Genomic DNA, 14,154 nt, shown 5'->3' with positions numbered 1-14,154 from the left:
GAAAGCGCGTCTACTGGATGCACATTCCAACTAACGGTCAAATCCCAACGGCTTTTTTAACGTTGTCGCCAACGGTAAAAAAAATTAAAACCCCTAATGATAACTCTTTTTTACCTTATAAATACCACTAAAATTTCATCTTTTTTCATTCACATCATTCTTTCAACTCTCTCAATTCTCTCAAATTTTCTCAAACCCTCTCAAGTCTCTCAAGTATCTCGTTTTTAATACTTTTCGATATTTTTATTTAAAAATATTATTTTTTAATTATCTTGTTTTTATTTTTTTAAATCGATTTCTCGCGAATGGTTGCCTCTCTAATCCACTTTGATGACAAGCATTTCCTCCGCCCAATTAGTAATGGTAAGACCAAATTTTAAATTTCGTTAATTTCAATAATGTTCAATTTAAATTTTTTTATTATAATTATAAATTTTTTATGTATGTAAAGAGGCAGATGATCGAGTTCTAAAGGGCTTCATCCATAATATGGGAAAGCGTATGATTCCTTAAATTCATGGTCACTTGCATGCGGCTGGATTCTTACATACGTCTCATATGTCTAGGGGGTTGTAAACTCGATTTGCAACTAATCAACACATTGGTGGAAAGATGGAGGCCTTGTAACACATACTTTCCACCTTCCATGCGGCTAGTGTACAATTACACTTGAAGACGTAGCGCTACAAATCGATCTGCCAGTAGATGGACCAATCATCACGGGATCTGAGACCGTTTTGGATAAAGTGACCCTATGTCAATCACTATTGGGGAAGGTTCCGAAAAAGTTCGAAGGTGGTTGGATATCCATGAACTGGTTGAACCATAATTTTGACGAGCTCCCTGAAGACCCTTAAGACCAAATGGAGGAGGTGATACAACAATATGTCTGAGTATACATCGTGAGGTTAATCGGGGGCATTTTAATGCCCGACAAATCTTAAAATTTGGTGCACGTAAGGTGACTACTGCATCTAGTGGACTCCAATGACTGTGGGAAACTAAGTTGGGGATTTTTCATATTGTTCACATTATACCAGGGGATGTGTCGTGCCACGAACCTGAGGTTAGAATCAATTGATGTTTGTCTGCCCCTGATACTGTTATGGGCCTAGTGGTGACTATCGTTTCTACATCCCCAGGTGACCGACCCATACATGTTCCCATTGATGACAAGGTAAAGACCATTTATTAACAAATACATAATTTGTACAATAATTTTTATTATTACACGTTTCGACTAACATATCGGTTGTATAGGTGGAACCATGGGTCGAGCTACGTGGGACTGCCCAAGGCTCTAGAAGATATTAGGCTATTGCTAGATCAACGGTCAGAACCCGAGGTTAGTTACCTATTCTTTCAAACCTATATTAATTACATAATGATTCAAAAAAATCATAAATAATGATATTTAAAATTTTTCTTATCAGTTTGAATAGATACCATACATCGACATCGATGTCATATCCTGCATCCTGCAGGAACTGTTGAGAAATCAGCAGATGTGGGACGTGAAGGTGCCATTGATAGTGAACGCGACGGTGGAAATGTATGAATCTAACCGGGTGTTGAGGTAGTTCAGGTGGAAGCAACAAATTTCGCCGCCACCACAAGACTTGAAGGAATTACACAAAGTGGACATACGAGGGAAGGACAACATCGACCGGTCAGTGCGACAGGAGGATCACATCCATGTGTAGGATCGTAGGTTGCAATCCATACCCGGTACTTTTTTGACATACTCGAGATTTGGGGCACGTTATGGTTTTGCAACTATAATGACCTAAACACCGCGCGCATCACTATTTTACGGGGGTGGCTCATCGTCTCAACTAGTGGACGAGGGAGTGGCGAATACACGATGGTAGGCGAGGATGATGCAAGAATCGACCACAGATAAAGATGATGACGCTGTCGATCCCAAAAATACCATCTCCCAAAGAGTCGTACTAACTATGTACTCAGGCAATGACAACAAGGAGGAGGAAGTCTACAGGTCGGCACCTCCGGATACACCTCTGGTTGTACACAAAAATCTTCCACGTGACGTGGAGGTCTCAATCGACGACCGTTTTGCGGTAATAGATTGAGGTATAACGGGGGAGCCAGTTGACAGTCGTTATGCAGCCACAAGCTCAACTTTTTCGAATACTTGAAAATGATACCCTATAAATACCATACAGAAGTTTAAGGGCATATTCATACAGAAAAATTCTAGGGCTTCTAGCTAGAATCGGTGTAATTTTTTTCTCAATTTCCAGGCAATCGATACATTTAACCTTCATTGTTGTTCAAAGGTTGGCACCGTTGTTGACACAAGGGACTTTCAGGCGGGGAGTTGCTGTTATAGTGCAATAAATGTGATGCTCCTTTCGAAGCGAAGATGGTTGTCGTTATTACACAACCCATTAATAACTACAATCGTTGCCGCATCGACTCGAGTTTGACTCTACTGTACCAAAACATTCGCTTTCCTCCTTAAAGATACTGGCTGCTTGAAATAGAGAAAAAAGTTATGTTGATAAAATCAGAAGTCCCAAATCTTATGTATGGTATATAAAGGGCATTGTTTGCGGGTATCCAAAAAGCTTGAACTCCTGGCCGCAAAACAACCGTCACCTGGACCCGCAGTTATACTCTCGCATCACAACGTCGACTGGGACCTTCACGTTGACTTTGATCCCTGATCGTATCAAGCATTATTACCCCAAAATCGGATTTCCCCATGATGGGTTTCTAAGATCATGGTCCTATCTCGCCATGACATATGAAATGTATATGTGCTGAGGCGCATTATCACATCCCCGACCCCTCAACACTACCTAAGAATTTTCGTAAAAAACCCTAAACAATTTCTTAAAACCCTAAACCCTAAACAAAAACCCTAACCCTAAAAAAATAATAGCCCTAGCCCTATGGGAGAGAATTAGAATGTGTGTCTAGCTGGATGAGCTTTCCAGCAAAACTGACCTATATCATTAATTAAATTTAAAATCGACCTAAAACCTTAATTTTAGAAAAACAACCTTTAAGCCTTATTTTGCCTTCTTCACTTTATTTTTATTTATTTTTATGAAATCAATTTTTTTTGAAAAAATGCATTTGTATATTTTAATTTTAACATTTAATTTTAACTCCATCATTTACATTAATTTCTAGGGCAAGTGTATGTTAATCCATTCTCTCACCCCACTTTATGTTAATCCATTCTCTCACCCCACTTTAGCTTGTCTTTATTATATTGTTTTATTTGATTTTAGAAATTTTTGGTCAATCAATAAAAAGATGTTACAATCTAACACTTATTTTCATTATGCTACAGTAGTTAAATAGTTACTCGTTTGTTAACAATTGCTATTACCTATGATTGCCATTTTTTTTCCTCCAAATGATGCTTTCTTCTACTAGATTCATATTAAATGTCTTCCATTAGTATCGTGATTGAATTCGTCATTTGATAAATTTGTTCTAATTAATGTTTAAAATTATTAAATTTCTTTATTAAATGCTATTTGTTAGGATCGACCTGATTAAACAACGAACAAGAAAAATAACGAAAGAAATTGAAAAATTAAACACACAAATTTAACTTGGAAAAACTCCTCCAAAGAGGATAAAAAACCACAGGCAAAGATAATTTTACTATAATGGCAAAAGAACGAAGAGTACAAAAGATGGAGATAAAAACTAAATCTCGAAAACCCGAAAACAAAGAACCCTCAAAACGTAAACACAAAATTCTCTAAATGTGTTATGAGTTCTAATCTCTAATGGGTGTGTATTCTAAGGTTGTTAAAGAACCTATTTATAGGCTAAATTCATAAGTCAAATAATAATAAAATAATGTAAACTAATCAGTGTTTGATTGAAACATGTAAACAGAGTTTAACTGAAATATTATTTCTCAAATTTGACTGAAAATAGGAGTCATATTTAACAAATCTCCACCTTGACTCATATTTCCACAACGCCATCTTTGCCAAAGCCTGCCACGAGCCTATCTTGAACTATGTAGGGAATTAACTGGATCGAATTTGTGCTTAGAAACTGGAAGACTTCTAGCCTTCGACTTGTACACTACCAAAACAAAACTAACTCGGGTCTGATTTTCACGAACACGGTGCCCTAACTTTTCAAAACCTGCATCCAAAAGAGAACCTCTCTTCAACGAAATGGTCATACCTTTTTCCCTCCTATGACCAAGTTGCCTCCGCTCCAAACAAGTTGACTTCAACTCCGTAACAGACGAGGGACGTCTGATTTCACCGATCACTGTAGAACCTTCCAGAATATAAAGACTGTCAGTTCATTTACCTTTTAACAAAACGAGAGCTCCACGAGATATTTTAATACCGCTCGACTCAATGTTGATTCTGCATCCTTTCAAGTCTAAAATACTCAAGGAGATGAGATTCTTTTGTAAATCAAGTACATACCTGACATCTGAGAGTGTCCTAATCGTTCCATTATGCATATTAATTTTAATAGTACCAATACCAATTACGTTACTAGATAAATCGTTTCCCATGTGCATAACTCCACCTTCAACTGAACTGTATGTGGAGAACCATTCTCTATTGGGACACATGTGGAAAGAACATCTTGAATCTAGGATCCACTCAGACGTGAGCTTGGAGTTATCGCTAGTTGACACTAACAAGAAATCATCACCGCTTTCATCGGCCAAATTAGCACCAGCTGCATTTTCCTCGTTACTCTCAGCAGCTCTTTTATTTTGCAGTTTATAACAATTTACTTTTTACAATAGCGACACCTTTTGTCTCGTTTCTTTGATACTACCAAAACGGAAGGTTACCTATCTGCCTTGCTATCCAAACCAAACTCATTTTCGAGTTTGTCTCTACTCAACAAATGGCCCTTCACATCTTCGAACGAGAGTTTGTCTCTACCATAAATCAAGGTCTCCCTGAAAGACTTGTATGAAGGGGGCAAAGAGCACAATAATAGCATGGCCTGATCTTCATCGTCAATATGAACCTCAACATTTTTTAAATCATTTAAAAGAGTAATAAATTGACTAATTTGATCTCTAAGAACCTCACCTTCATTCATGCGAAACGTAAATAGATGTTGTTTCAACACTAAACAGTTAGCCAGAGACTTAGTCGCATAAAGAGTTTCTAACCTTTTCCACAAGGCGGATGAGGTTTTCTCCATTAATACGTCCTGCAATACCGTATTCGCGAGGCACAACTGGATTGCAGACAAAGCCTTTTCATCAAGCTCTTCCCATTCTGTTTTATTTAGATTCTCAGGCTTTTTCCCGGTAACAACCTTTTTCAAGCCTGATTGAACTAGAATTGCCATCATCCGAACTTGCCACAAATTGAAATTTGTTTCACCATGGAACTTCTCAATTTCAAACCTTGTTGTTGCCATCTCTGAACGGGCTGATCGATGAAAATTGAACTAGCTCTGATACCACTTGTTAGGATCGACCTGATTAAACAACGAACAAGAAAAATAGCAAAACAAATTGAGAAATTAAACACAAATTTAACGTGGAAAAACTCCTCCAAAGAGGATAAAAAACCACGGGCAAATATAATTTTACTATAATGACAAAAGCACGAAGAGTACAAAAGATGGAGATAAAAACTAAATCCTGAAAACCCGAAAACAAAGAACCCTCAAAACGTAAACACAAAATTCTCTAAATATGTTATGAGTTCTAATCTCTAATGAGTGTGTATTTATAGGCTAAATTCATAAGTCAAATAATAATAAAATAATCTAAACTAATCAGTGTTTGATTGAAACAAGTAAACAGAGTTTAACTGAAATATTATTTCTCAAATTTGGCTGAAAATAGGAGACATATTTAACACTATTGAACTTATGATGATTGAAAAATTGTTCTAGGATTAGGACTATTAATTTTAACTATTAGTATTTGTCACGTTAGTTGATAATTTTTGTTTGTGATATTGTTGGATATAACTTTTGTGTTATTCAACAATTACAACTAATTTTTAGTTATATGGTCGCTAAGTGAGTTTATTATTATTATTATTTTGAAATGTCACACCAACAAATTTAATAAAAAATTTAACAAGTTTAATAATTGAATCTAAATTTTAAAAATTGAAAAGTAGAGAGAATAAATTCCTAAAAATAAAAGTGCATAAATTAAATTTTAAATTTGTGAAGAGTATAAGAACTTAGACATATTTTAAACTAAATTGAAATGTAGAAATTAAATCTCAAATGCGAACATGCTAGTAAGATTAGAATTAAAATTTTACCATTATCTTATATTGAAAAAAATGAACAAAGTGGATAAGGAAGGTGGCATTCCTTTTATATATTGGTAACATAGATTGTCAAAATGAGCCATTTTATCATTAATTAACTTCATCTCTTTATATTATAAAGATTGAAAAGTTAGTCTCTATATCTTTTTTTTTTTACAAGAGGAAGATAAAGCTCAAAAATAATACGATTAATACAACTCGAACTCAGACTTCTACTTTAATTTGCTAGAATTTTATTCTTATATTTTATGAAAACTAGAAGTTAATCCATTTATTAATGAATACATAACTTCAACTATTTATTTTGGCAATTTTCTTGCATATAAATTGTTAACTTACTAGATTTCGCTAATTTCATGCTTATAAATTGTTCACTTGTTGATTTACAAGTCAACCATTTAATGGCAAAATTTAGCATTGTTATCCAATTGAATTAACTTCGTAAGGATGAAATTCAAATTAGACCTAAATGTAACCTCAAGCAAAAGCTTTGGTAGCAAGCAAATCCACAAGCTACTCATCTGAAATCCAATGGCTCAAATTTATCAATTTTTTCTTTAAATAATTTAAAATCGATTTAATTTAATTTTGTAACATTAAATAACTTCACCGGACTCATATTTAAAATATTAAATAAATTCACTTAAGTTGATTAATTAAATTAGTTAAGGTTGGGGTTAACTGGCTAAGTAAGTTTTATTGGTCTATTTTTGAAATTTATAATCAAATTCATCCACTTAACTGATTTATCCATATATTATTTTAATTATTTTAATATATTTATAATATATAATAAATACATATAATATAAGTAAGTTAATTTATTTAACCAACCAAATTGACTGATATTAAGTTAGTTAAGACCATGAAATTTGATGTTTCGATTATAGAAAGAAAATGTCAATTAACTCGATTAAGTAAAAGCATCAACCAAATTGAGTATATGTATAAAGATACTTATCGACAATTACAAAGAATATTTTTCAACATAACTCACACATAATGAGATTTAATCTAGAATAATTCAAGATAAAGAACATGCATAATTTATACAAAGTGAAACTCAAACTTACATACTTAATCTCAATACTTCAATTATATCATTTCAACCTTTGGAAATAAAATGAGACTTAATATATATATATATGGAATAATTATGGAATAATATATGATGCTCCGTTGGTGAAAAGTCTCATACACCATTAATAAATAATAATATGACACGTCATTATTAAATTAAGTAAAAAATATGGAGGACTTGTAAATAAGTACTAATATTTTTATTTAAACATAATTAAACCTTAAATATAACTATTATAAATAAATATTAATAACTCTTGAATTTAAGATCTTGATTTTTAAGAATTTAGGGCCTAAGATCTCGGATATAGAATCTAAGATTTAAGACTTGATTTAGGATTTTAACATTTATTTATAATTAATTATTATTTAATTATGTTTAAATAAAATTATTAATATTTATTTATAAATCTTTCATTATTTTTATTTTATTTAATGATAGGCATCAAATATTCTATATGTATATAACTAAAACATTGGTTGAGTTTTTAGTTAAATAGATGATTTAAAAATAAAATTTATAGGGTAATCAAATAAATATCTCTTACAGAAGAAAAAGTGCTAACAAGGGCGGTATTTAGTTCAAACTTAAAAGTAACGTAAAGCAGAAAAGACAACCGTAGTTGTCTCACTCACACAAGCGTCAACGTTGTCGGATTTAGTCTCACACAGCAATAGCCAAAGCGACCTTTAGTCGAGTTTGTTCTACCACAATACTGGGTTTAACCCATTTTTTTACCCTCATTTCATTTATGTTCCTTTCTCTTTTGTTTCTGTTTCTTCAGATCAGTAGAAGGTACCTTTTTTAATTCGCTTCTCAAGTTTCAGTGGTTGACCCTTTTTTTTTTTTTACCATCTTCTGATCTTTTTATTATTATTATTATTATGTTTTTCGAGTCAGATCAGCTAACTGGGTTTTGCATGCGATTTTAGGATACTCTAAGAAGGAAGTTTCTGAGATTTATGTTTCGTTTATGCAGCTTTCACTTGATCTATGGATTTGCATTTATATTTTGAACTTCATAGCTAATTTTGTTGAATTTGACAGAAAGGTGATTTTGAACTGTGTATTTTGATTGTTTATTTAACATATTTGAGCAGTTAATATAAGAGAGAGAATTAAATTAAAGCTAAAGAACAATAAGGTTACATATAGGAGGACTGTTTACCCAGCAGAAATGCAAGGCTTGAGAGAAGACTGTTTATCCTGTGGAACTTTTGTCAGCTGATGGAGTTCCTTACCATAAATCCTGCAAGTGCAGTCATTGCAAAGGGACACTAAAGGTAGTGCTTTTTAATCGCTTCTCGATATAGTTGACATTGCTTGCTTTGTACATTGATTAGGTTTAAAGTAAATGATATATGATACAGCTATTGCCATTTACTTGATTGTTGTTGAAGCTGCTAAGCTTTTGGTTCTGTTTGCTGGTTAATTTAGTAGCTAATAGTTAGAATGTCCAATGCATGTAAGGACGAAACTTCGGTGTTAAATACTCAAATTATTTAGAGAGAATTGGTATTGTCCGATGTACCCGATACTCATACTTGAGTCTATAGGTTCACATGATAGATCCTGTTGGCCAACTATGTCGGTTTATGTAATGAAGTTTCTGATCCTAACCTCGTAGCCTGTCTTACATATTTCCAATTGGGTACTTACTCCTCAATGGAGGGTGTCCTTTATTGCAAGCCTCGTTTTGAGCAACTCTTCAAGGAGACGGGTAACTTCAACAAGAATTTTCAGTCACGTAAGTCCTTTTCTCTTGCTGGGTAAAACCCTTTATTTATTTATAGGTTTGGTTTAATGTGGCATAAATTTTATTGTCAGAAGCTCCAAAGTCGGCTGAAAAGTTAGCTCCCGAGCTGGTAAATCTCCCTTCCAACACTGCATGTGTTTGATTTTTTATTAAATGAGAAAAAAATTGATTATATGGTGTGTGATAGGGTACTGGATATTCTTCCTAATTCCAAATAGCTTGTGTTGATTTCAGACAAGATCGCCCAGCAAAGTCGCCAGCATATTTTCAGGGACACAAGAAAAATGCGCTGCTTGCGGCAAAACTGCTTATCCACTTGAGAAGGTAGAATTTCGAAATCAAATGCATCTTTTCTGCAATCACGAGACCTTGCTTTTTGGCTGCATCTGTCCTCTTCTTTACTCTTTATGTTCAAACATGTAATCACAACTTATTGGTCCGTGTGAGCCTAGCACATTTATCTTAATCTTTACAAGGTTTACTCCTGAAGAAGTATGTTGCGTGCCACTTTTGTTCAAGAGTTGATCATGGATTATCCTTGTTTGTTTGCTCTTTCTTTCAAGGGAGTTAAGACTCAAATATTTCAAAGTAAAATTTCTGGCTGGTTGAGTTTTTGAACCAATGAAATCAGGCATGGTCTTAAAGAGAGCATGTAATAGTTTCTTTAAAAGATGAAGGATAAGCTCAGTCTACATGGTCATGTGAAAGCTGTTCCCGTCACAAAGGCATCTTACACTTGATGCATTAATAGACTTTCACTAAATTAAAGCTACTGCATGATTTTGCAACTGTCATTGCTTACGACATCATTGAATTTGCTTAATCTGGTTTGTCTTCTTTTTTGGCCATATTTTTCGACAGGTAATGGTGGCTGCCCTATAAGTCCATCTGGAGGGTATTTTGTATTGTAAACATCACTTCTCCCAGCTTTTCAAAGAGAAAGGAAGTTACAATCATCTTATCAAGTCCGCGTCTGTTCCAGAAGCTTGAATTCAATTGTTCATCATGTATTTACTTCTTGCCCTGTGCTGATTTATGCTTATGGCTTAACATTCATCGGCGTATATGTTACAGTATTTGATTTATCTATGGGATTAGAAATGCATTTCCCAAGCTGTAAAATGACACTTGCAAGCTGCAATGCTATATTACCATATGTAGCTATGTGAATATTTTCGTTTCTTTAAAGTCCCATGATCATGTAAGCCGGCATCTGAGTTCGAGTAACATAGGCAAATAAAATTGTAAGCTTATGAGATTTCTTTTCATTAATTAATCAACAATAGAAATTGTAACAACAGATCGATTTGTGTACAAACACCAATTTTAAAGCTTTTGCTTTCCATGAAAGAATCAAAAAAACATAAAAACGATATTCCTCTACTACAACCCCCAAGCTGGGAATGGTAGAGACCAATCAGTCATTTATTGGAGTTTATAATTTTTTTTACTAAAATCCTGCAGCTGGAGCCAATTCGAAAGAAAAGCCAGCTTCCCAGGCTTGGAGGGTAAACAAAAGATTGAATCCGGGGCGCAAAATCCATGGCATCATATGCTATACCATACGGCCCCAAATGTACCTGCCTCTTTCAACATTGTTGCTGTCCTCGCGATAAAGGAAACAAAGTATATGTATTGCGTTCCCAGGATGATGCCTCATTTGCTTCGTTTCTTGGCTTCGCTGTAGAGTATAACCCCAAAGACTGTGAGTGCATAACCAAGCATTCCGGTAACAGAGACTGGGTTTCTAAAAATTAAAATCGAAACCACCACAGCTACAGCTCCTTTCGCGTTTCCTAGAACCTGCAAAACAAAAACATCTCAGTAACTCAAGAGGCTTAAGATTAACACCGTCATTCCCATGTTAAGTATTAATAGAACTAACAGTTCATAATCATAGTATTTAAAAGCAGTAAAAACCCTTCAGAATTCGCTTTCTTATTTGATCTTTCTTAATAAGGGGCACTTATGTGACTTTAACTTCCTACCCCATAAAAGACTTAAAAGAACCGTTCCTCTTCAATATTTGAGAAAAGCCTCAAATAAGTATCACAGATGTCATACCTGTAAAGTCAGGGCACTGGTGTGTTTCGTGACCAAAAAGTTGGTCAAATTCACAAAATATGCTAGCGCTGAATTGAATAGTAGATACCAAATGATCTTGGAGTCATCTCTGGCAAGGGCAAGGGTAATACCGACCACATTTTCTTCCATAATAAGTGTTGCAGGAAGTAGAAATACAACAGCTAATGGCGCCATGTAGAGGAGGAGGTTCATGGAATTCAGCTTCTCTCTAAAATAAAATTAACGAGAAATTCTCACTACCAATTTATAGTCTTTGAAATAATGTAAATATAAATAAATTATGCCATCAACCACAAAGCGGAAGCAAAGGCAGAAATATTCCTCACCCTTCAGAAGAAAGCAAAATTCCTTGCAAAACTGACTTGAGAGCTCTTGCAGCTGTAGCTGAAATGCACATGATAAAACCGAATAGATGAAAACTCGGTTCACCCTGTGGCCAAGCAATAAAAATGGACACTAACAATCAAAAATCAGATTAAATAAATGAACTGTAATATTGTAAATATGCAAAAACACAAACTTTAAAAATTATAAAGATAAAAAACAAAGAAATTTGAAGGTTTTTAAATCTAATAGAGGGGCAAAGTTCCAGACTATTCACTTCTAAATGCCGCAACCAGAGCATACAATATGAGAAATGCAAGGATTGATGAATCATAAACAATATGTTAATGATTTAAGCATAGATAAGACACAACTTGTGGTCATTATTATTGAAAAATCTCCAGATTAAGCTAAAAAATTTGGAATTCCCAAGTTCAAAAGAAAAAGGTATCTGATTTTAAATCTTGCAGCCCGTGTTTCAGCAACTGAACAGAGCATGAAGCAAATACCTCAATTCATAATTCCAACTTCAAGGTACTGCAACCCCTAACAATTAATGTTCTTTAGGCTAAATGATGCTCATGGAATCCAAATTAAACTTTAAGAATCCACATCTTTACAACTAGAACATTACTGTAACCCTCTCATCTCACATCAAAATAGTCATATTAGCCATAATATCATGAGGGGAAATGGCATCAGATTCCCACATCATTTCCCTCTCATATTAAACCAACAGAATTGAATAAAGTAAAGCAAATCCTTTCAACATTATTAAAATTTCCCCCATAAATACAACAATTTTAATTTCCATTATGTAATAATAATTTTAAAGGTTTGGAAAATCAACACAAGTTTGAACGAAATGGAGTAAAGAATTTCCACATTCCAATCAAATCCCCTAAAGAAAAGCTACCATTTTCCATTAAATGGTAAAAAAAAAGAAAAGAAAAAGAAAAGTGACAAAATTAGCAGATAAACCAACAAATAATTCAGAAAAAAAGAGCAAAAGCAACTTCCACATTCCAACAAAATGAAGGCAAATCATTTCCTTGAAACAGCTAACAATTTCATTAACCCAAAAGAAAAAAAAAATGTAAACAAAATGCTTACCCCACTGGCAATGATAACACCAGCAACAACAGGAACAAGGGTAAGATAAGTGAGCCAAGCCTCCCTCTTCAATGTCATCAAGTAGGCGAAAATTGCCGTAAAAAACGGCGTCGTAGCACCAACAGCCTGATTAAAACTAACCGGCAAGAACCTCAGAGAAATATTGCCGAACACCACTGATACACAAAAGACCAAACTCAAAGCCGAGATCTTGAAAAACTGAACCCTAGATCGAATGGTCTGCATTGGAACCATCTTCATCCATGCAATTGCGATGTAGCTTAACAATGAACAAGCAGTCATGTGACACATGGTTAAGAAGATTGGGTATTTGAAACCGTAATTGCTTAGTAAATACTTGTTTAGCAACAAGACACCAATGTTGGTCGAGTACCATGATGCTACCAGCCCGATCGTGAACAATTTGGATGTGTTTTTCATGGTTCTTTTTGGGGTACTGAAGATCTGGGTATCTTTATTTTGAGAAAGAATGAGCTGGTAATGAAAAAATGAATGAAATTGGTATTATATGAAGGCGGATCTGGGTGGAGTTGGGGGAATTATGGGTTTTTTTGGTGGGGAAAAAAGGATAACTTTGGGATGATTCGTTGGAATTAGCTTCCATGGATCTGATTCAAGTTTCTCATTACAAGATCAAGGACTCCCCAAGACAAGAAAATTTAGAATTTTGACTGAGAAAAAAGAATCTTGTTTTCAGGAAGTCCAAAGGAAAAGGAAAAGAATGTGACTGCCACTCTGCAAATTTCTCTGAGCGAAGAAGAAGGATTTTGAAGGAGAGAGGTAAACGCATATGCGTGCGTATTCTTTTTAATTTATCTATTAATTTAATGAAGTTTGAGAGCTATTTTATTTAGTTTTTTTTTTTTTTGATACCGAAGAGAGTTATTTTATTTAGTTACTTTTAGTTTAACTATTCTTTTATTTGTTTGGAGGTAAGCTTGAAAGGTCAATGCTAATGGAGGGAAATGTATGGAATCAGAAGCGAGCTTTAACTAATTTTAGAAAACAAAAATGCTTTCTTTTAAATTTCTCACCTTTTCCTTCAAGTCTAAACGTATTGACTAGTTGTGTAAAAATTGTTACTATCTTACTCTTATTTACCATCCTTGATTGCTAGTATTTAAGGTTCCTTTTAGATGTACAATAAAATTTAAATTAAGGTATCTATTATCGATAGCAGTGATTAATTTTCTCTTTTAAAAAAGTAATTGGTTAGTCAACAAATGTCCTTCATTCCCATTGGAGAGGATCGAACTCCCAACTTTATGATCGAAAAATAAGATAAGCAACCACCACACTTCAAGGTTTATTCTAATCATCTTTAGTGTCTTTCTGTCCCAAGTCATTTACAATATTGTGATGGGGATCTGGAGAATAATCTCATTACATTTTATTTAAAGACTATTGCAAAAGCGAATGATCGTATCAATATTCTATCCCTCGTCAAAAAAGCGATCTTTGATAAAAAGTTAAAAAAGTGCCAATGATGCATATTT

The 14,154-nt window shown here is 34.1% G+C and overlaps 2 protein-coding genes across 10 annotated transcripts; one reads left to right on the top strand and one right to left on the bottom strand.

Moving 5' to 3' along the window:
- Positions 1 to 7,927: 7,927 nt before the first annotated feature.
- LOC108453692 (LIM domain-containing protein WLIM2b-like) lies at positions 7,928 to 10,303 on the top strand. Of its 9 annotated transcripts, none has more exons than XR_008283183.1 (6): positions 7,928 to 8,154; positions 8,460 to 8,642; positions 9,031 to 9,106; positions 9,190 to 9,224; positions 9,350 to 9,439; positions 9,977 to 10,303. XR_008283183.1 is itself a non-coding variant. In XM_053028554.1 (6 exons), the coding sequence occupies exons 3-6, from the start codon at positions 9,025 to 9,027 to the stop codon at positions 9,995 to 9,997; spliced, it is 231 nt and encodes a 76-aa protein (XP_052884514.1). In that variant the 5' UTR covers positions 7,928 to 8,154; positions 8,515 to 8,642; positions 8,916 to 9,024; the 3' UTR covers positions 9,998 to 10,303. The 9 variants fall into 9 exon arrangements, 6 of the variants coding, with proteins under 6 accessions (XP_052884514.1, XP_052884515.1, XP_052884513.1 ...); XR_008283184.1 differs by having other exon boundaries at positions 9,187 to 9,224; XR_008283182.1 differs by having other exon boundaries at positions 8,339 to 8,642.
- A 49-nt stretch (positions 10,304 to 10,352) lies between these two features.
- On the bottom strand, positions 10,353 to 13,644 carry LOC108453691 (probable sugar phosphate/phosphate translocator At3g11320). The gene is made up of 4 exons (XM_017751953.2): positions 12,638 to 13,644; positions 11,527 to 11,630; positions 11,180 to 11,408; positions 10,353 to 10,918 (listed from the first exon to the last, which is right to left on the bottom strand). The coding sequence occupies exons 1-4, from the start codon at positions 13,076 to 13,078 to the stop codon at positions 10,772 to 10,774; spliced, it is 921 nt and encodes a 306-aa protein (XP_017607442.1). The 5' UTR covers positions 13,079 to 13,644; the 3' UTR covers positions 10,353 to 10,771.
- Between the last annotated feature and the right edge of the window lie 510 nt (positions 13,645 to 14,154).

This window comes from Gossypium arboreum, chromosome 5 (genome assembly GCF_025698485.1).
Source record: "Gossypium arboreum isolate Shixiya-1 chromosome 5, ASM2569848v2, whole genome shotgun sequence".
Lineage (NCBI taxonomy): Eukaryota > Viridiplantae > Streptophyta > Magnoliopsida > Malvales > Malvaceae > Gossypium > Gossypium arboreum.
This window is presented reverse-complemented; position numbering and strand designations above follow the sequence as displayed.

Bases quoted from the DNA above. Each gene is read 5' to 3' on its own strand.
- LOC108453691 (XM_017751953.2), bottom strand. From the start codon at position 13,078: ATGAAAAACACATCCAAATTGTTCACGATCGGGCTGGTAGCATCATGG. The intron at 11,409-11,526 runs GTGAGGAATATT...ATTTTATTTTAG, and splicing joins ATTTTGCTTTCTTCTGAAGG to AGAGAAGCTGAATTCCATGA. The intron at 10,919-11,179 runs GTATGACATCTG...TTTGTTTTGCAG, and splicing joins CCAGTGCCCTGACTTTACAG to GTTCTAGGAAACGCGAAAGG.
- LOC108453692 (XM_053028554.1), top strand. From the start codon at position 9,025: ATGGAGGGTGTCCTTTATTGCAAGCCTCGTTTTGAGCAACTCTTCAAG. The intron at 9,107-9,186 runs GTAAGTCCTTTT...TTTTATTGTCAG, and splicing joins CAACAAGAATTTTCAGTCAC to AAGCTCCAAAGTCGGCTGAA. The intron at 9,440-9,976 runs GTAGAATTTCGA...ATTTTTCGACAG, and splicing joins CTGCTTATCCACTTGAGAAG to GTAATGGTGGCTGCCCTATA.